Source organism: Ostrinia nubilalis, chromosome 19, assembly GCF_963855985.1.
Source record: "Ostrinia nubilalis chromosome 19, ilOstNubi1.1, whole genome shotgun sequence".
Lineage (NCBI taxonomy): Eukaryota > Metazoa > Arthropoda > Insecta > Lepidoptera > Crambidae > Ostrinia > Ostrinia nubilalis.
In genome coordinates this window covers 9,908,765-9,932,573 of record NC_087106.1, presented here as the reverse complement: position 1 = coordinate 9,932,573, position 23,809 = coordinate 9,908,765, and the positions used below count along the sequence as shown (strand labels likewise).

Below are 23,809 nucleotides of genomic sequence, written 5' to 3'. Positions count from 1 at the left end.
ACCTTTTTTACTCTGATATTAAAAAGTTTTTTCCGGGTAGCATAGGACCGGTCGTTGTGGAAAACCTTGTAGGGAGCCATTGTCCAGCAGTGGACGTCGTTTGGCTGAAAGGACTAACGAAATAAATCAATAAGTAGGTACCAGAAGCACCTTTTCAAATCAGACAGAGCATTTATACCGTTTAATGTATGTTATATCATATCATGCCTTGAAATGCTCTTTTATTTCAATTTTTCAGAGGTTTATTGGACGAAAAAACTAATGTTTTATGTGACATCCATTTGTTTCGGCACAAATCCTTAAAAAGGGGTCAGCAACACGTTATTTGTCTCATCTTATGAGCCGAAACACACGACGCCGGAGCGGTGTCGCTGCGCCATCTTCCATAGAAATGTCTGTGACGCGCACACGAGTGGTGCAGCGCCGCGCCACGCTATACGCGAAATCGTGTGCTTTGGCTCTCACTGACTGCTAGGTTTGTGGCGAAATCAAATTCAAATTTCAAATTCAAAATTATTTATTGTGAAACATAGGTGTTTACAGATAAAAATATTACATTGTGATAGTCTCACTATGTTTCGCCTGGTTGGCATACAATAATATAAGTGATTAATAAATCAATGAATAAATTAATAATTCACATGCATTACTGACACAAAACAAATCGTGTACTTTGGCTCCCACTGACTGCTAGGTTCGTGGCTAAATCGTGTGCTTTGGCTCCCACTGACTGCTAGGTTCGTGGCCAAATCGTGTGCTTTGGCTCTCACTGACTGCTAGGTTCATGGAAATGTTATGTATTAGCTTTATATCTGCTCAAGTTTAAATCTTTTCCAATATACCCACAAGGATAAGAATCTTAAACTCTCGCGCGTTCTACCACTCACGTACTTTATTACTTTTATTCTTTGGTCAAGTTAAACGGAACTGAGTTTAAAATTGACTCTATAAAATTTTTATGCATTGAAAACTTTAGATCATCCCAGATTCACTTATTCGAGTAACGGTTGTGAAATACATGCGTTAGCATAAACATGTTTGTCTATGCTTCGATGCACGTTGTTTATGGAATAAACTCTTTGATGAAACCACCTCGTTCCATAACATTCTGGAGTAAAATAATAAGGCAAAAAAATGGCCTCGAACCTTTTTCTAAGCAACACATAAATTACCAATTAAGTTTATATTTCCATAGAAAGGTTTCATGACTTTTGAGATATGCCCAACCTTAGAGTATTTTTATTGTTCGATGAGTCTTAGGCCCATCTTTGGTGTACGTATGACGTGCTAATTTTGGGACATCCTGTATTATGTTTTCACTACACTCATTGCGTCATTTGTTTCATTGCGCAGTTTCACTAAGGTCACGTAAATAAATATTATTCGAGGTTATTTAATCAGATAACTACTTAAAAACTTCATAACGAGTTTCTGCAGTAAGCTTGTGCCTTAATAAAACGCCGCTGAGCCACTGTAAATTATACTTAAAACGTAGAGCAAACTTCGCATTTAAGTGTTTGGTTAGCAGCTATCATCTCAGAGTTAAAAATATATGGAAGTGTCAGTCCCATCTCTAAATTATGATTCAAATCCAAAATCGCGCACAATATCTCACAAATTGAAAATTCGGAATCTTACAAATTGAGAATTCGGATTCTTACAAATGGAGAATTCAGAATCTTACAAATTGAGAATTCGGAATCTTACAAATTGAAAATTTGCTCACTATTCAATTGACATTTACACTGGAAAGAAGTCGTTCCTTAACATCAAACACTTATAAGTTCTAAGAATCTCTTACGTCCTTCTGCTTAATTTAATTACGGGTCCAATGACTGTATAAATATTCCCTAGGGACAAACTTGGCCTCCACCGGTTGTAGTGTTGTAGGTTGTAGATATTAGCTAGAGAGGAGTTACAGCGATGGAAACGAGAGGTGGGAATAGTTCGGATTTTTCTGTGCTATCAAAATGCGCTTCTCCCGCAATATAAGTAGCATATTGACTTTATTCAACCGAAATTAAAGTGTACAACATTATGTTTCTTTCTATCTCCTCATTCTTCTTCTTCGCCGCTACACTCTTGCCGTCTCTGGTCGTGGTCGTCACACCAGGTCCGGTGGCAAGCCTCACAATCTGTCACCATTCCTCCCGCACTGCAGCCCTTCTTGTGCACTCGTGGAGTGGACCATTGAGTGCGATTTTGACCTGGTCAGTTTAGCGCATGGGCGACCTAACCCCTCAATCTTCCCCAGCACTACAAGTCGTTCAACAGAAGCAACATCTCCACATGTAATATGGCCAAAGAAAGTGAGTATACGACTTTTGACGATTGAAGAAAGACGCTATTTGATATCAAGTTCTTTCTAAGAGATAGAGCATATTCTGTAGAACAGAAACAGGTACTTAATAACCTAAACCTGTGTCAAATAAAGTATTTAATAACTTATCTTTTATAGTTCTTTAAAAATCTATTCCTAACATGTTTTCCAACATCTGTGCTACTGAGGTCTCTCTCATTAACTCGGTGTCTTGTTACACGATATTACACGAAGTTATGGCAACAACCCATATTTACTACCAAGCGATTACGGCCACTTTATTAGTAGAGATTTTCTTTATAACTATACAGAGTGTTTGGTGGAAGGTTAGACAAACTTCGTGGGTGTATAGGTGAGGTCATTTTAAGAATACAAGTTCGCCCGTTTGACCCTAAGTAAGCTACTTTTTTTAATTGACGTTTTTGTTTTTATTTAATTTTGGCAATAAACTCATATCTACTATCCACTACCAAGTGATTACGACCACTTTATTAGTAGAGATTTTCTTTATAACCATATAAACTGGAATTCAGTTAATTAAAAGAAGTATAAGCTTTATGTTTCATACATAGATCAATGTTAGAATCACTCGGCAGGGAAAAGATAATTATATAATATTTTGTCTGATGGACAATTGGACATATAATATGATAAATAATACCTATCTACGAGTATGTTTTAAATGCTAAAGTTTCTTATTCTTAAATGGAGTTTAACGCGTTTCTTATGTCGAAGGAAGATTACTGTTTATTTATATACAAACGGCCACAATTTAGCAAATAAATAAAAGTCATGTAAGTATATTAAAAATAACTTTAGTGTGAATGCACCACCCATGGAAAAGTTACGGAATAAAATTAAGAATTTTACAGTAAGATAGAGATCGTGCCCTTACCTTAAAAATCCCAGTTACAAGAGCCAAAGAAAGATGCTATCACTAGATTCTTTGTCTGGCTAAATAATTCACTTTACCTACAATAGTGATGTAACTAATAATAAGTAGATAGGTACCTATCTTTACGAATATTTAGTTTGAGTCTACTTTCAATGAATAAAATTATTTTGAGTAAAGAAATACACTATACTGTAAACAAAGTAGTATTTTCACAAACATCAAATGTAATCTGCTTTACTTAAATAAACATTTCGATAATCGCATTAAATATTAAGCGTGTTTTGATAATAAACTTCAATAAAAATAATATTATTATGTCTTGTGCTTATTTACATCACCATAAAATAAAAAATAATAATTAAATAAATAAATATCCCTGGACATTTTTCACTACGCTTCTAGTCTCAAACTAAGTAAGACATCCTTCAGCTAGGTAGTATGATCAATTAGAGGTTTGTATGTTATCTATGAAATAACCTAAAAACTTGTCCCTTACATCCGTATTCACAAATGCTTAAGTGAAGCAGCAAATGGACCGCACAGCGTTGAATACAGCTATGTGATTGGTTCGTGTGTCATCCTGTGGGTCCACGCGCACGGTGAGACCTCATAGTAATGTTTGTGAAACGGGCGTTAGTTTTTATCGTATTCGACTATTATATTAACATCACTAGTCTTAAAATGTATAATAATCTTGTAATTTATAAATTAAGCCGAAAGGGTCTCAGACCGGCCAGAGGCGATCTGCTTTGTGTGAATATCAAAGGAATATCAGGTTACGTTGGAATGATAATTAATTGCGGTGTTACAGTTTATTTTGTGGAATAAACATTATTTAGAGGCTTAGAGATTAAAGATTTATTGCTTACTGCATTATCAGAATGGTTGTTTTATTGGTGATCGGAGAATTACGATAACCTTCTTCAACTTTAAATAGGTTTCGCGTTGCATAATTGATTACTTTAAACTTCAGGCAATTACAGGTAATATTTCAATGTTACCTATCCGCGTATCGCGTTAAAACCTGTTTAAATTAATTTTTAAACAGTTTTGTGAACACACTAACAAACAGTAAATCTGAAAATCATTGAGGGAGATCTATGTATGTTCAGCAATGAACGTCCTATGGTTGAAATAATGATGAAGAATTGCGATAAGATGACACACGTTCATTTAAAAATCTGTAGCCTACTAGACTATGACGTCAGTCCAGTCTACGTTTGTTGTAGTCCTACTTCCTACTAATATCCTATCATCCTACTTATTATAAATGCGAAAGTTTGGATGTCTGGATGTCTGGATGTCTAAATGTCTGGATGTATGGATGTCTGGATGTTTGTTACTCTTTCACGCAAAAACTACTGAACGGATTTTGTTGAAACTTTACAGTATTATTGTTTGTAATCCAGATTAAATTATAGGTTCTAATTTATGCCGATCTGTGACACTAAATTTACGCGGGTGAAGCCGTGGGCAATAGCTAGTTGACCATAAAATACAACTATAATAAACTAGCTGACCCGGCGAACTTTGTTCCGCCTTAATGGCAATAAATAAGCAGACTTTTTTTTAATTTCGAACGGGATAAAAAGTATCCTATGTCCTTCTCCTGGCTCTAAACTACCTCCCTGACAATTTTCAGCTAAATCGGTTCAGCTGTTCTTGAGTTATAAGTGGAGTAACTAACACGACTTCCTTTTATATACAGTGTGAGTCACGTTAAAGTGTACATATGTAAATAGATGAAACTAGACCTATTTTTATCGACAAAAAAGAGGTCAAAAAATTTTTGAGATTTTTTTTAAATTTTTTATAGATTTTTTTTGCTTCCAATTACTTATTGTAAAGAAAACGTAATAACTTTTAAACTAAGCGGTATATCCTTATAAAATAAAAACAGTAATAATGCTAAATAATAGGCGATACTAAAAAAATACACAAAATACACAAAAAAGGCCAACAAATAATCAAAAATGATAGTTTTAAAAAAAATCTGCTTTAAAATTCGTGTTTTTTTGGTTATTTGATAAATTTCTCCAAAAATTGCCCCTATAACAGGTGATTTTTATTACTTTGTATTATTTTCTATCGTATTATCTTTGTAAAACCAAAAATCGCATGTCTCTATCCCTATCACAACATTTGCTATGATCGTTTGAACAAAGGCCTGCCACAACATTATTCTCCGCTACAGTTAGAGACAATTTTAATTTTAACTAAAATGCTTATTTTACTTCGAAATCTTTTGTTTTTATTTGAAATCTAACTTGTCTTTATCAAAATAACAAATCTAGAGCCATTTTCAGTTTCGTTGTTAACGAAGCGTTGAATGGCGCGCCCGGAGAGGCTTAGTTCAAACGATCATTGCAAACGTTGTGATAGGGATAGAGACATGCGATTTTTGGTTTTACGAAGGTAATACGATAGAGAATAATACAAAGTAATAAAAACCATCGGTTATAGGGGCATTTTTTGGAGAAATTTATCAAATAACCAAAAAAACACGAATTTAAAAGCAGATTTTTTTCAAAAAGTATCATTTTTTATTATTTTTTGGCCTTTTTTATGAATTTTATGTATTTTTTTAGTATTGCCTGCTATTTAGCATTATTACTGTTTTTATTTTATCAGGATATACCGCTTAGTTTAAAAGTTATTACGTTTTCTTTACAATAAGTAATTGGAAGAAAAAATATTCTATAAAAAATTTAAAAAAAATCTCAAAAATTTTTTGACCTCTTTTTTGTCGATAAAAATAGGTCTAGTTTCATCTATTTTCATATGTACACTTTAACGTGACTCACACTGTATATAGATGATATGACTTTGTGTATTCTACGAACTTTTGATTAACGAAACTTCTGGTGTCTGCTGAATGACGTAGTGGTATTTGGTCTGAGACGAAATAATAAAATATGAGATCGTCTGAGAGTGATAAAAGTTGTTGTTGGGGAAATTAAATTTTTAATTTAGTTTGTTGATCCTATGTGCAACATAATGAAAACCGAAGTCCCTTTCTTATTAACGATAGAGGTTATTTGGAATACTATAGATGGCTAATAATTAATTTACTTATAATTATTATAGCAAGGGTCAATTTTACCGGTTCTTTCGTTCGTTCGTTTCAGCCAAATGACGTCCACTGCTGGACAAAGGCCTCCTCCAAGGTTTTCCACAATGCACGGTCCTGCGCTAAAATCAAGTGCCAGTGGGCGGGGCACATAGCTCGTAGAGACGATGGCCGCTGGGGCAGAAAAGTTCTCGAGTGGCGACCACGGGCTGGAAGACGTAGCGTGGGCAGGCCTCCTACTAGGTGGACCGACGATCTGGTGAAGGTCGCGGGAAGAGCCAATTTTACCGGTGCTTGACAATATTTTAAATTTGACATAGGTAAGTATAACACTATTCACAAGATAAAGATTGCTCATACCAGTGATTTTCATCCGTTAGATATCTAACGTAACCAATGAAACCTAAAATTTAAGTTTATCTCACAGAAAAGTCTTTAAAGTCTTCATCAGCAAGTGACAAACTTGACAATCCATCACCTTACTTAAACTGTTCTTCCAGTTCTTTTTTGACACCACTCTCAGATGGCAGAATGATTGTGAGAGACATTTATTAAGATTGAGAAAGATCTCACATTTCTAAATCATTTAGCAGGGTTGCCTTTGAAATGTCAAAGCGTTTTGCCGAATCATCTCGCTACCTGGGTGCACAATACATACGTACATAGTATATAACATACAGAAAATCAATAATCCTACACAAATATCCTACACAAATATAACGAACAGAAAATCAATAATCCTACACAAATATGTAAATCTCCAAGCAAAAATTCTTCAATCAAATCAAAACAAAACAGCAAGAAAACACATTCAGCAAAGGAAATAAGATCCCAGATTTCCCAAAAAGATAATAACACTATCCCTAACATGTCCACAACGCTGACTGCAAATATTGACAGAAACCCACCTACTACTAATCATCTTGCTATGTCTGAAAACCCAAAACCCAAGGAGAAAACAGATAAAAACAAAATCTGCCTACTTAGTACCTCTAAACTTAATAAGACTCGAAACATCGTCCAAAACAACATGCCCTTAAGCTATGCTGTATGTCACTACCTGAAGACTAATTGTGGAATAAAACCACTTCTACAGGACATAGAGAAAAAAGTTGCTAACTTTTCCATGAGAGATTATTGCATAATATTTATTGGCAAAGAAGATTTTGAATCAACAACAAACTACTTTGAACTAATCACCTATATTAGAGAGAAATTGATAAATATAACACACACAAATATCATCATATGTATGCCAACGTTTAAATGCTACAGTTTTTCGGACCTATACAACAGAAGAATAGAAATGTTCAACCACCTTCTCCACCTGGACAACGCAACACATGAATACGCATACTTAGTAGACTCCAACTTGAACCTTGAATATAACCATACCATGTTTAATACACACACTGGTCAAATAAACGACTACGGAATACAAACTATATCTCATGATATCGCTGAACTAATGGATTGGATTGAAGAATACCATGATGAAAGTTACCTGACTTATGATCGATCTCCTGGAATTCTACTGGAAGAAGACTTACAGCTAAGGGACGAGGAAAGACTTAAACCAAGAGGAGTACCACTGCAGAAGCCCTTTCGTGAATAGCATAAAAATAACCTTCCAAAACATCCAGAGTGTAGGAAATAAATTAGATTTGTTAGAACAACTTTTAGAATATGAAAACATTGATATATTAGTATTGTCAGAAGTGTGGAAGAATAGGGATTTTTGTGATACTATAGTGATACCAAATTATAAAATAGCTTCCATATTTTGTAGGAAAGAGCATGTCGGTGGAGGTGTCTGTATTATGCTCAGGAATTTTATTGATTATGTAGAAAAGACAGACCTTGTTGGATTTTCTGTGGAATATGTTGTTGAATTTTGTGCTATAGAAATACCAAAATTAAATATTGTTTTAGTTGGCATTTATAGAGCAGACCGTCATCTAGATCTTTTCTATGAACAATTGACCAAAGTACTAGACAGAATTCTATTAAAATATGATAATAAACGAGTAATTATAGGAGGAGATTTCAATATAAATGTCGAAGAATTAAATAGGCACTCAACAAAACTTTTAAATCTTATGCGTTCGTATAATTTAACTCAATTAGTACAAGAGGCTACCAGAGTAACAAATAAAACAGCCACGTGTATCGATTTAATTTTTACCAATGATGTACCTCGAGTTCAAAAATGTTATGTCACTGATTATGGTTTATCAGATCATAAAGCAACTAACCTAAAGTTAAAGTCCGTTAAAGATTTAAACAAAAAACAAATATTATATACAAAAAAAAGACTTTTCAATCAAAATAAAATAGAATCCTTTAAAAATTATGTAAAAAATGTCAACTGGGACACTGTTCTAAATGAAAATATGAGTGTAAATGAAAACTATAATACTTTTCTAGAAAAAATAAAGGTTGGTCTAAATGAACACATACCATTAAAAATTATAAAAATAAAAGACAAAGTTAAAAAAGGTTGGTTAACTAACGGAATACGAAAGTCATGCGAACATTTTTTTTTTTTTTTTTTTTTTTTTTTATGTGATAGGAGGAACATAAAAGAGTTCTAAGAATTATCCTTAATAAAACCAAAAATTCAGCAATTCATTCCTACTATAAATTATATACAAAAACTCTAAAACGTAGCATTACATTATCAAAAAAATTGCAATACATTAAAGAAATGGAAAAATCAGACAATAAAATAAAAACCATGTGGAAAATAATTAAAAATAAATTAGGTAAAACAGAATCAAGTAATCATAAAAATATGGTACTAAACGTAAAAAAGAATCTAATAACGTGTCCTATTGAAATATCTAACACCTTTAACGACCATTTCGCATCTATTGGTAAAACTAAAAATGATCATAATAATAAAACTCAATTTAGTCCTTCGGTAAAATTAATCCCAACAAACTCTTTGTACTTAAATCCAGTGAACCAAAAAGAAATCAAAACTATTATTAATAAACTAAAAAAAAAACATAGCAGTGGCATAGACGATATACCACCTTTGTTATTAAAACAGTGCGCTGAAGAATTTGCTTATCCCCTTACCTTTTTAGTGAATCAAAGTTTCCGTCACGGTATATTCCCAGATCCTCTTAAAATAGCACTCATAAAACCGCTGCACAAAAAAGATAATAAGAAAAACCCTAGTAATTATAGACCAATTGCCCTACTACCCGCCTTCTCAAAAGTCTATGAAAGAGCAATGTGTGACAGATTATATTCATTTCTTGAAAGATACGAATTACTAGATGATAGCCAAAATGGATTTAGAAAACAAAGATCAACAACTCTTGCGGTATATAAGTTCATACAAAGGGCCCTACAACACATTAACGACAAAGGTCATACAATCGGTATCTTATTGGACATGACGAAAGCTTATGACAGAGTTCCCTATGATAAACTACTAGAAAAACTAATGGATTCAGGTATCCGCGGATTGGCATATGATTGGTTCAAATCTTATTTACACAACAGAAAGCAATTAGTACAAATAGAGCATTACGACCATACTACAAATGAAATATCAAAAATTAGATCTGAAGAAAAACAGTTAACTAGTTCAATACCGCAGGGCAGCATATTAGGATGCGCACTTTTTCTCATTTATATTAATGAGCTTCCGAAGCATTTACGTGGAGATTCAATTACACCTATTTTATTTGCCGATGACCTGTCCATACTAATCAAATGCGACAGCGACACTGATCCAAAAACTCTTATCCATAATACACTCCAAAATATCACGAATTGGCTGGAACATCATAATTTGGAAATTAACTTAGGAAAATCAAAACTTGTACAATTTCGATCATACAACAAACCACCCATAGATACAAATATCCACTTTAAAAACACCCAAATAGAAACAGTAGAATCATATAAATTGCTTGGACTTAATGTAGATACGCATCTGAATTGGAAATCCCACATAGAATATATAAAATCCAAACTTTCAAAATTCACCTATGCACTTTACAAAATCTACCAAAGTACAAACTTAAAAACCGCGCTCTCAACTTATTACGCCTACGCCTACTCTTGGCTAAAATATGGAGTTATTCTCTGGGGTAACAGTGTAAATGCAAACGATATATTTATGTTACAAAAAAAATGTGTTAGAATTCTAGCCCGAATTGACAATAGACAAAGCTGCCGACCTTATTTTGTAAAATTTAAATTATTAACATTAGTCTCAATTTATATTAGGGACATATGTATTTTTGTATTCAATAACAAGCATCTTTTCTCACAAATAAAAGAAACGCATAACGTTAATACCAGACATAAAGATAGGCTAAACTTACCACCTTCCAGAATCAAAATGCTCAATTGTAGTCCTTTTTATATGGCAGTAAAAATTTTTAATAAAATACCGAAACACATAAAATTGGAAAATAAATTAAGACCGTTTAGTAATAAACTTCAAAATTATTTGATCTCAAACTGCTTCTACTCACTTGATGAATTTTTTAGTTATCGCGACAATAATAATCTTTGAGATAGATCTGGATGACGTCTGTAATTTACAAATCACATATACCTCTGGGAGGTAGCAATGTAACATTTTTTTTAACATCTGTCTTTAATATGTACATTGTGAAGTGAATAAAATGAATATGAATATATTATGAGTACAATAAACAGCTTTTTGCTTTTTCTGATGAAAATAAAAGGTGAAAAATTAAATAAAAGGTTTTAAAAGTATTTGATATAGGCGACAATAGCCCAAAGTTGTTGTTGAGATTCGAGGAACGCTAGTTCAATTGCTGTCAATAAGTTACTATACTATACAATAGTACAAGTAAAATTGAGCCTTCACTCAATTTTAAGCATAGATTGAGGCGTTTAATTGTTTTTATTTTAATACTACCGGCCGCCCGCGACTTCATACGCGTAGATTCCGTATTACGCTCTTAGGGGATGAATTTTGCAAAATCCCGTCTTAGTGAGCACCTAAGTTCTAAAAGTCATGCAAAATTTGAGATTTGAGACTCCTAGCACTATAGTTTCTGAGATTTCGTGAAGAGTGAGTGAGTCAGTCAGTCAGTGACCTTTCGCTTTAATATTATAGATTAAGAAGACCAAACATAAATAGACTGAGATTGAATCTTGTTTTAGGCGCTTTAATCGGTGGTTTTTGTATGGAGTTTGACAGATTTTTGACGTTTGTCAAAGTTAAAGTAAGATGGTGCAACCCAGCCTTAGTGTAGTTTTATTATACGCACCATAGTATACGGCAGCGATTATCAACTCTATGTGCTCTAGGCTCGTCTTCCAGGAACTATCAGAGTACTTACTATCAAAATCCGAGATACCCCTGCATCAATATTAGATCGTCCAGATTTCTGTGAACAGCATCCCTTTGAGCCAAAGACCGAGAAATTGGTGCAGCCTTAGTCTACAGTATTAAGGGATGAAACGTGGTTGGGAAATTTCATCTTTGTTGATGCACTTTGTAATATGAAGTTTGAAGTTAGGGTATGAGGGTATGAGACAGATTTTCAAAAAGTTTTGAAGATTTAGATTATGTTTGTACCGCCCTAGTTGGAATCATACACTGTGTAACATGTAATCTTCTCCAGGATTCTTAGTATAATTACTGAACTAATTTTATGCATGAAACATTACAATGTTTCTTAGCTTACGTCATTAAAAAATCCCAAGTTTAAATTAATATTAGTTAGGCTCCGTTTTTACTGATACTGCGAACGAAGTCACAGGCTAAAACTAGTAAGCTATATCCACAAAAACCTATTCATATTCTACTCGTATTATTAAAACTTAGCAGCCAACCAATATGAAGAAATGCCATGTTTGCTACTTCACATACAATTGATTGTTTGAAAGTGTATTTCTGACAGCAACTAAAGCTCTTTCAACTTTGTCAAGTCGCTTTACATTAGTGTTGCGAAACCGTCGATAATTTCACTGTCGATAGATAGTTGAACTCGAAAAATATTCAAGATCCGTTAATATTACCTGGGGGCTTAGTGTGTGTTTACATCAAACGTATTCTGTATCGAGTGCGTCAAAAAATTTATGAAGATTTTAGTTCTTGAAATTATCCGCTAGGACGCTGTACAATCCGTCATAATGTCATTTTTTACGCAGTCGATATCGAATACGTTTGATGTACGTACGATAGTCATAGGACATTGTGAGCAATACTATAGATGTTTTTACATCCAATAATATCGATATTGTAAAAGCTATCAGATAACCAAAACTATCGATGATATGGAATGCTTTTGGTTTATTTTATCTTATCTTATACAGGGTCACCCATCAGCGTAGTGTACGTGACCTTCCCTTTACCTTTATTCCCTGTCATATCATCTGTCACGTTTTGGTTAATGCTATTAGAAGTCACAATAATATCGGACATAAAACTATCTCTCGATAGATTCCATACTATAAGTTTTGCCTCTAAGTTACTATAGTTCGTTTCATCCACGAAGACGCGCCCCACAAATGTTTAGTCGAGGAAAGCGCGGGATGCGGGGAGTCTGAGCAATCCGAGCGTCATTATTCTAAGTGTGCGTGTGCACTCACGGATAATTTAGCGTGTACCGATAACACTCAAACATTTGCGGAAGAATGGCGTGCCGCGTCGTGGATTAAACGATCTATATCGATAGTGGATATCGACAACACTACGTCACCTTCAGCTTAGCAAGTTATTTTTCTCCAAGTTCACGTTTGTACTGCTTCAAACAAATCACTTGCAGAACACACAGGTCAAAGACTTGTAAAGTGAACGTCAAAGTTTGGGAATGTGTGGATTGTTTGGGTTTTTTCTTGGAATTTATTAGACTCTGAACAAATGCGTAGGCAAGGACAAATGGATGTATGAAATGAAAAGCAGAGGGAATATTCACATGTCTGTAGACTTTGACTTTCAAGATATAGCCTTTTGAGAGGTTTTTAGTCTAGTAAATAGGAGTTTCAATGTCAAGAATGATAATACAGCTCATATTGCGACGATATAGTATTAGGTACCTACCTAGTTTTATTGTTACTCGAAACTTAACGAACTCTATCTTGAGCTATTTACGCCCGTATTCACAAACATTACTATGAAGTCTCACCGTGCGTGTGGACGCTCAGGATGACACACGAACCAATCACAGAGCTCTATTCAACGCTGTGCGTTCGATTTGCTGCTTCACTTAAGCAAGCATCGTTTGTGTATGCGGGCGTTAGAAACAGTGTAGGTTTCTATCGTAACCTATTTTATAAACTCGTGTAAGTGTACCTATTTAGTGTCTGTATAAGAATGTTAATTTATCTGACTCAAAGTTAACTCAAGTTGGTAAAGTGTGAGGATCCTAGCTATCCTGGGAGTTACTGCCACTGACCTTCAATGAAATACGAATATACCGACCAATAGAAACGCAATTTTATTTACTTAAATTTCCCAAAGCTAACACGTTTGCCCGAGCCGGTCAGTGCGCAGTAACTGGCCGACTCTTTGATTCACACGTCACACAAGCATTCAAAATCGCTGACATACACCTTTCATACTACATGTGTCCCTACAACAGCATTACGTACTGGGCATGCATTGAATAATATAGAAAGTATCGCAGCCAATTATAGATTTTATTTGAAGAATAAGTTGACATATTGACCGATATACTCATAAAAATATGTGAGATATTATTTTATTCTTCAGTTCCAAATTCTAGTCATAAATAAAACACAGCAACACTTTCTCAATTTTAACCTACAACATCACAAAACCTTTCAAAAGCTCTAGTTTTTTAATCTACGAGCAATTAAAAAGATTAATTGCAAAAGAAATACAGCTTTCCCAACCTTTGAAGGCTATTAAACATCATTAAATAATTTGCCAGGTTCTTGAGTTTAAGTTAATTAATTAATGGTTGGGATGGAGCGCCGAAGTATAAGTACTTGGATTTTATTACTCACACCCTATTAAGCAAAATGTAACCGAATACGGGTCTATACGTCTCTCTTTCTTTCCTACGAAGATGCTGGCATGTGCGAGAGAGAAATTGCCGGTTGAAACATAGTCGTTTTACGTGGTAGACCCCCAGTACAAAGTGATTGCGTCTTTTATTGCTTATAAAGGTTTATGAAGACATTCGATACGATCTTGGTTTTCAGATAATTAAATTATTTAAAGCCTGATTTTGAATGCCTGATAAATGTAGACGTTCGTGTGAAAATAATAAAGACTTGAGTACAACGCATTTTAGCTTACATAATGGCAACATAGGTGGATAGTAGACCATGTAAAGGTTGTAGCAAGTCGCTGGATATAGGCTGCTACCAACTGGGCAATCTTGAAATCATTGGGGTCATGTCCAGCAGTGAACGTCCAACAAAAACCAACTCGGTTTTCAGGACTAGAATGATTTATCTCTTTTGATGACTGATGATTTACCTAAAGGTGTGTCCAATTATCTCCTCTGTGAAGAAGGACGAAATTAAAAAAAAATATTTTACCATTGCGAGTTCAACTTGGATTGGCAGTCCGCTTATGAAAGCTTGCAAAAGATTTAATAAAGTACATACATAAGCTCAGGAGTTATTGACCCCACGCGGTCAGGCGAGTCACGTAGTTCCTTTATGTTCCTTAGTTTATCTTTTACGAACAGATCTTTCATCTTTTGTTTTATCTTTTAATCCTAATATTCAATGCTCTTGTATTATGTTTATATCTTCTTTTGTAGAATTTGTGTATTTAGTATTCAATTATATTAAAACAGTTATTACGAGAAACAGAACTTTTGTATTAGGAGTGATAGTTGTAGTATCAATTAAAGAAAACAATTTGCCATATTTAATGTTTTATAGCAAAAGTAATCATGTATTTAAAGATATTTTGATCAGAAATAACCGTCGAATTCCAAGTGAAGTAACGAAAATAAGAATTTTAATATAGTTAATTGAAATCCTTTGACTAACTCGACATTGAAAGATTTCTCTTTGACCTTCGCAAATAATTTAAATAAAACCCCATCAGGGTGCAAACAATCGTTTAGTCACCCTTTAGTTAAAAGGAACAGGAATGCGACTGCGTTAGTTCCTAATTACACATTATAGAGCGATTTCATCATCATCATCATTTCAGCCACAGGACGTCCACTGCTGAACATACGCCTCCGCCAAATTTCCACGTCGCCCGGTTGGTAGCAGCCTGCAACCAGTACCTTCCTGCTACCTTTATAAGGTGATCGATCCACCTTGTGGGTGGACGTCTCACGCTGTGTTTCATACATCATTCTTCATTAGTTCTTCAGTATCTATAACTATCTTACTTTTTTTAACGCAAAATTTAACTATACGCTCAAAAGTAAGTAATTAATCAAAAGAGGTATTAGTAATATTTGTAAGTTTATGTTATTAGTAAAGCCATTTAGTTAGTTGCTTTTTGATGAAAGAAAATAAAGTTGAAAAAAACCAACGCAAAAGGCATATTAATAATATTATAATCGGCATATTTTGCCGAATAGTCGTCACTAGTCGGCCGACTACAAATGATGCCGAATAGTCGGCTTTCCCGACTAGTCGGCCCATCTCTACATATTATAATCATTTTTCAATATCCACGAAATTTAAAAAAGGAGAATGTGAAAAACCATATCTAAAAATATGTAAGCGACTAAGTGCTCAACGTTCCGATACATTTAACACCAAAGGTGGGGCCTTTGTAACTCGATGCTCGTGCAGCTTCGTTGTGGACTAGCAAACTGAGTATATTCTGGTAAAATTACCGTCTATTTTGCAATTATGCACTTCTTTAAAAAAAACTCCCAGTTTAACTACACTTTGGCTGCATCTTAACTGAAACTGACTGACTGTAAAAATGTGCCTTGCATCGATAAAACAAATAAAACTAGAAACACTGATTTAGAGGCTCATGTGTGAGACCATCAGCCATTAACTACTTATATTCACAAGATTTTTTTAAATTTTTATTCCAATTTTAATTTTTTCATAGATTTCACTTTCCCTGATTCCTTTTTAACGAAGAGCTTTCAGGAAAAACTTAATGTAACCAAAACACACAATATTTTCTCATAAAAATCTTCTAAAAACATATAACAAACCTCTAGAGTTCAAATAATTTTCATTCCTCATACTTTCTGGAAACCAGCGCATAAAAGGAACTTGAGACACTGAAATATAATGGAATAAACTTGTCTCCGCTGGAATTTCCATAGGAAATGTCTGGAAAATTCCAGAAACAATCCCTGGTAAATGAGGATCATATTTGTGTCTTTCAGTTGGAGATAAATGTGGTGCATAAAATTCAAGAAGCGTTACTTCGTTAGTAGATATTATGAGGTATGGAAACTCTGAAGTATATTCATAAACTACTGTCTGCTCGTGGCTTCGCCTGCGGAAATTTTGGTTTGTCTCAGAAAGACTTTATTCTTTCAAAAAATGGGGATAGGTACTCGATACTTTATTGCATTGCACAGTGTAGATAATAGGTCTTACAGAATATAATTAGGTCACCATGAACCCTGTAGGGCGCAACAACAATGGAGAGGAAGAATTAAATAATAATAAATTGTATTAAGCTTACCTAATACAATTATTTAGCTAAATTAAAATAAAAACTATCCTATGTTTTTGCCTGGGTCTCACACTAATTCTGGCCCATATTTCATCTAAATTAGTTAATTGGTTCAGACAAAAAATCATTTTCGCATTTATAATTAAGTAAGTCAGGATTACGCGAATTCTCCTCACAAAATTTCCTTGAAAAATACTGGGAATTGATTTAACATTGATTAACAATGTTTTAAAGCAAATTCTGACGTGTAATCTCAACATTTTTATTGGAAAATCAAATTAATTTCTTCCCGGAAAATTCATGAATTTCCCACATGCAAGTTTTAATTTTCATCTCCTTGTTATAGCTCAGACGATATCAGAAGGCTGTCAGAATGAAGATCGCTCGACAGGTAAACGTTATGGATTTTAAATAATATATCCGTAGCATATTTTGAACTGTATACATACAGTTACGATAAGATTCAAAATAATTTGTAGAGTGGTGATAAGTTAATATGTTTTACTGGTTTATAAAATTACGAATACCCGAGGGAATATTATGCGGAACCCTTCATTAAAATCATACACCTCTTTTATGTTATTGAGGTAAAACAGTGTTTTTGTAGTGGCCCTCACTAATGAAATCAGTATTAGGACAAACTGCGTCATTTTGACAGGAGTACTTAAACAATATTATTAAGCGTAACTAACCGGCCTTTGTGGAAATTATTGGGGGAGGCTTATGTTCAGCAGTGGACGGAAGTCCTATGGCTGAAATTGATGATGATGATGATCCTTAACTACGTCTTAATGTTTCTTAATGACCATGTTATGTTTTGTCCCTAATTATTACATTATTATTCTTAAAAAAAACTCACGTATGCTTCAACCACGCCTTATAGCTGAACTCTACTTATGTATTTTGTTGCTAACCCCGCCAGGCGTTACAGTATTTTAATTAATAAATTACTAATTACCATAACAAATTGACTACAAATTGAGCTCAAAGACTCTTTGAAAAGCACAATGTTTTGTCTACAAAGAGTAGCTTATAACAATTTCTTATAAGACTCTGGACATTTTATGGTTTCTTAGCAATAACGCGGTAGACAAGGAAATATAAAAAATACGGCCCAGTCGTAACTTCCACGGGCTTCTGTGATGTTACCGTAAAATTAAGAAAGTATCATGACGCGTTTTGGGCTATAAAACGCGTAAAGCAAAATATACTTTTTACAAGTTATTTTAGGTCGAGTGAGATGATTAAAGAAGTTGATTTTAATGAAATAGATATGTTACGGTTAATGTGATAAATTGAAAATTATTAATAATAACCGGTTATTATGAATAATTACCGACAGTGGCGGTAAAAGTGATAAATTAATCACATTTAACAGTGATTATTTAATAATTCAACCTTAGTACTAACAAATTTCTTAAAAGAGAACAACATCTTGTGTACGTGCTCGTGTACAGCCAAACTTTTGAACGTTTTGATATCATATATTAATATAATTTGGCATAATGAGCTTGGAATGTTTCTTGCATAATATTACTTTTCCATGATGCCTATAACATAATGTTTTGATTTAAAGTGAAAAATAGGTTAAGGTGCGGCGGGGGTGGCCCTTGGGCCACCCCTAAGCCGCCTATTTAGTTTTATACACACATAAATGACCTCATATTAATCACATTAACCAAATCATGCGGTAATTATTCATAATAACCGGCGATTATTCATAATTTTCACATTTATCACTTTGACCGTAACAGATATCTCAATAAGTATTATTAAAAAAAAATTGTTCAAAATAATTCACCAGTTGACACCATTTAGTAAATATTTAAGCACAGATTAGAGAATCTGTTTTGCAGAGCCAAAATGCTCAATTATTTCGCCATTTCACTCAGTAAATTAATAAAGTCACTATATTCGATATTTAAATAATATATTATTAGCATCTTTCTCAGATTCTTGTAACTAATCTTAACCAATACGTGAAAATTCTTTATATTATCATTTTGTATAATAAAGATATTAGACATCGTTCGCACAACGATATTGATTATCTTTCAAACAACCAAGTGATACATATCTCCCTTAGGATAAAAGAAATTACACAATATTGGAATTAAACAACAAAATGGTGGCTGGAATACCGCGATACTTGACTTATTATAGCATTTTCTATGTATTTCTGTTCTTTGGCAAGAAATAGGACAGTTCGTATTTTGTAGTTATTCTATGCCGCGAAGTCATACGATTCGGTACGAGCACTTGCTTGCAAAAACTGACCCAAAATTATTTGCGAAACGCGTTTGAGAAGTCGTAATTGCGAAAAAAACTTTCCAAAAACATTTGTACAAACACGTACACACATATTGTACTACATAATATGTCTGTGACACATAGTGCGAGCTGCCCTTAATCAGAAGGGACATTGCCCCGCGAAAACAAATTGCTTTCGTTCCCTGATATTTGCAGCATTGGAATTTTTCGCTAATTTCCTTTTTCTGCTTTCTGTCGGCATTATAAATGGAGCGACGTTATTGAAATTCAGCTGTAGGGTGAAGCAATTAACCTAACACCGGCGAGTTTTTATGAAGAAAAAGAAATTATTTATGAATTTTTTTTTCTAACCTTATTTCCTGAAATTTTATGCTAACTTGTGTGTAGGGACTGTTCCCATGATCCTGTAATTCCACAGAAACATTTTTTACTCACTTACTTATAGTAATTTTTGTGAATACGGGCTTTTGTGTTGTGGTTTACATATAAATGTCATTACATTATGGTTGAATACACATACTCGTAGGTACATAAACCTCGACCTTGATAGTTCCAAGTCACTTAAGGGATTTTTGTTTATATGTTTACAAATTGGAGTTTAATAGATAAAAACGTTTGATAAACAAGTCATTTAGTATTCCAAAAAACAACCCTATAATGTAACTAAACCCACCTACTTTGTGTGGGCAGGTATTCTACTTATACCCAGCTTTTAACGTATCGTTATAACGAAGGGAAAGGATTCACAGGGCTTACCATAGTAAGGTTTACGGGATTTTACTCCCAAATTATCCCTTGTACCGCTAAAGCTTTCTAAGAAATTCTATTGATTTCGGGCTCCAAGCCTTGGGCACGATATAAACAAAGATGATAATTATTCATGTATTCCGGCGAGCTATTTAACGCTAGGAGAATTGAATTTAAGAAAAATGTTAACGGATTTTTTTACTGAATCATCCAATTTAATTCCTTCCCTTCCCTTTAATTCTGGAACCCCGTCAATTCCCTTAATCTGTTATTTGTTTTACTAGAAAAATCCATGAAATTATTCGCATTTTGTTCTCCTCATAATTCACGTTCCAAGTAAAAGTTGTTTACCTTATAACAACACTCCTTGCAATGAAATGGTCTCAAGATATTTCCATTTCGATCTGTCAATTATAGTCGAATCAGTCTCAATAAAGAGACTCGTCTGTCTAGCACCATCTAGCACTAGAAGGATTTCAAACGATCGCTCCGCAATTCCAAAGAGTTGAAAACAGCTATTTTAATGGTTTTCTACCCAATTAAAATGCTTAATCTAGTTATGCAAAATAATCGTTACATTCCCTCTACTATGGTCGAGTGAAGCGATGGCTGGTTCACTCGTCATGTCTGTGAACAGGCGCTGCTTTCGGGGACTGGTCAATCCAAGTTATTCAAATTTATGTATGCGAGTCATTTCTACTAGTACCTTAATATGTACCTAAGTCTAGATATTAGCACGTCACTACCTTGTTTAATATACCACGCAATCTTGTATACCCATTCTTATGATACACCATACAAGAATGCATGGTAAATTCAGTGAACTGCTCCTGAATCGAATGTACCTACTACTACTATTTCTATTTATTTATATTAACCGGCAGACAGTGGTGACTGAGTTTGTTGCGGCGCTTCTTCTCAGCACTTGCCAAATGTTGGTCTCGAAGCGCTGGTAGGGTAAAAAGATTATGAGACATGTAGAGGCTCCTTAAGAGCAAAATGACGATTTGTAAGAACTATTTATTAGTCTAAACAAATAAAGAAATTTTGACTTTGACTAACATGGTAACAAGAAGTCCACATTTGGGAAGACATGAAAAGTATAGTCAGATTACTCATGACCTGAAACTTGCTGAAAATAAGGGCTTCCAAGATCGGTTCCCATTAGGGCGCTGTTAAGAACATTCTTCTTATACAAGCAAATATGTAACGTACCTTTTTAGCCGGGTCCTTGTGCTCCTGAACGTACTCCTGCTTCAAGGGCTCCGTCTGCAGATCAGGCAGGGAGTGGCTAATGCGGATAGCGGCTTGTCGAGAGAGGGAGTCGCAGTTGCTCTCCTCGGATTCTCTTCTTGTCCTGAGAAAAAGTAAGTGTCGTTAGTTTATTGATATTGTATGGAGAATTTTTTTTTATGCTAGACAAGGCAGGTAATTGACCGCAATCGCACCTGGTGTTAAGTGAGATGCAGTCTACGATGGTACATTTATCTGCCCTGTAAGTGCCTATTCACTCTCGCCTTGAAAACGCCCGGATTATAGTGTTCAGGAAATACAGCAGCAGGCAGCGAATTCCAGTCCCTAGCTGTTCGCATTATAAACGCATTATTATTTAAAATATGTTAAACAATGATCCTACAGCGGCCATCGTCTACTGATCTGACGTCTTTCCAGGCTACTATCTACTGATAGTGCTTACCTGCCCATGATCCAGCGCCATGTCGAAGCACACTGGTAGCCCACAGCAGCCAGCAGCACAGCGGCCATCGCTACGTATGAGCCCGCTGCCTGCTTCTAGGCTACAGTCTACTGAGTGCTCACCTGCCCATGATCCAGCGCCATGTCGCAGCACACTGGTAGCCCACAGCAGCCAGCAGCACAGCGGCCATCGCCGCCATTAGAAACACCGCAGTGTAAGACTACACTGCGTAGCACCTGGTAGACACCAGGCTCCCTCAAGCACTGTTTTGAATCCAGGCTACTCTTAGTGCTTCATCATCTCAGCCATAGGACGTCCACTGCTGAACATATGCCTCCCCCAATGCTTTCCATGCTGCCCGGTTGGTAGCGGCCTGCGTCCAGCGCTTTCCTGCTACCTTCCTGCTACCTTGTGGGTGGACGTCTCAGTCTTAGTACTTACCTGCCCATGATCCAGCGCCATGTCGCAGCACACTGGTAGCCCACAGCAGCCAGCAGCACAGCTGCCATCGCCACTAGTAACACCAGGCTGGCCTGCCTCCAGGCTACAGTCTACTGAGTGCTAACCTGCCCATAATCCAGCGCCATGTCGCAGCACACTGGTATCCCACAGCAGCCAGCAGCACAGCAGCTGTTACTACTAGCAGGATCACGCTGGTTAACTTCCAGGCTAGTCTCCCTCACCCGCTATGTAACTCCAGTTCTCCAGTCTAATATTAACTCGTGGAACCCTAAGCGGTCGCATGAGACTACGGTAACAATTGAGTCCTTTCGGTTCCTGCAGTTCAATTGTGTCTCGATTTGCTGGCACTTGAAGAGTTAGAGCTCACCTGCCCATGATCCAGCGCCATGTCGCAGCACACTGGTAGCCCACAGCAGCCAGCAGCACAGCGGCCATCGCCGCCAGCAGGAGCGCCGCGGCGTAGTCTACCGAGCTGCCGCGCACGCTGGCCTGCCCTTCCAGGCTTTCGGGGGGCCAAATTCCTGGAACAAAAGGAGATTTAGTTGAAGACCCATCGGTATAATGGAACGTTGAATAAAGCTGTACTTTGTAGATCCCTCATAGTTTCGATGGAAAAGAACTTTTCATTAAACTCCTAGGCCCGTGGGAAATATTTCCAAGTCTGAAACCACTTGAAGTATTAACTGATAGCTGTTAATATTCAGAAAAAAATTGCCACTAGCTCAAAAGAAATTACTAAAGAAATATTTGATAATAATTAGATGATCAAACGAACTTACCAAGTGAAGTTCGATCTGAATTATCCTGTTTTCGCCGAAGAGATTTATTTTACCGTGTAGTACCCCTGTACGACAAGCCAATCCGCACACAATATTCAGCGTAGTAGTAGTAAAAAACAAAAGAGCGGGCAACCCCACCCCTACCACGCTGTGGGCTCGTTGTCCGAGCGGTCTCATTATATTTAGAGAGGAGATGACATTGACGTTTACCTCCAGGGAAGAAGATATAGAAATCTTCGGGTTGGGAGGGACCTTAAATCTCTTCGGCGAAAACAGGATAATTCAGATCGAACTTCACTTGGTAAGTTCGTTTGATCATCTAATTATCCTGCTTTCGCCTCCGAGATTTATTTTACCGTGTAGATGTTTAGAGCATGGATCAATGTCCATGTTAAATGGTTAAGAGAGTAAATGTCAATGTACTAAATACATAATAAAGCAATATTTTTGTATTATAATCGTATTGCATCACTTATTCATAACAATAACAAGTATCACGGTCTCAACAAGATTTTGTTCATTATAGAGTATTATTATATACATTTATTTGTACTTCTATTAACTGTTAAGTACGACTACTGATTGTAAAAAGTTGCCAAGACAGTTGACAGAGCATCCTGTCTATCCAGCACACTGGCTAATTGTGTCAACGTTGACAGCGGCGCAAACCGCCGGCCATACTGCCGCGTGTCGCGTGCTGTGTGGGCCGAACGCCCTCGTGTCTACACTCCTTTCCTATATTTATCCAGTTTCATCTCAGAACTGAGCTTGACGACGGTAGTGGTTAACACCGAATCGATCACAGTGACTGCAAGGCTAACACTCTGATTGTTGTAAAACATAAGCTCACTTGCATTTTAATTAAATAAATAAATAATGTGGTTAATTAAAACTTATTAATTTATTTGGATACAGTTTGACCAGTATTCCAAAACAGTATTAATTTGGATTCCAAGTAACACTGTTGCGAGGAAA

The 23,809-nt window shown here is 35.5% G+C and overlaps 1 protein-coding gene across 1 annotated transcript in view; it reads right to left on the bottom strand.

Moving 5' to 3' along the window:
• The window catches only part of LOC135080963 (synaptotagmin-10-like), a 69,834-nt gene extending 47,732 nt beyond the window's left edge, over positions 1-22,102 (bottom strand). Inside the window, exons 1-2 of the mRNA XM_063975686.1 lie at positions 22,035-22,102; positions 21,113-21,254 (exon numbers count right to left, since the gene is read on the bottom strand). Of these exons, the coding sequence (XP_063831756.1) occupies positions 21,113-21,254; positions 22,035-22,102 (210 nt within the window). The remainder of the gene's footprint in view (positions 1-21,112; positions 21,255-22,034) is intronic.
• Positions 22,103-23,809: the final 1,707 nt, after the last annotated feature.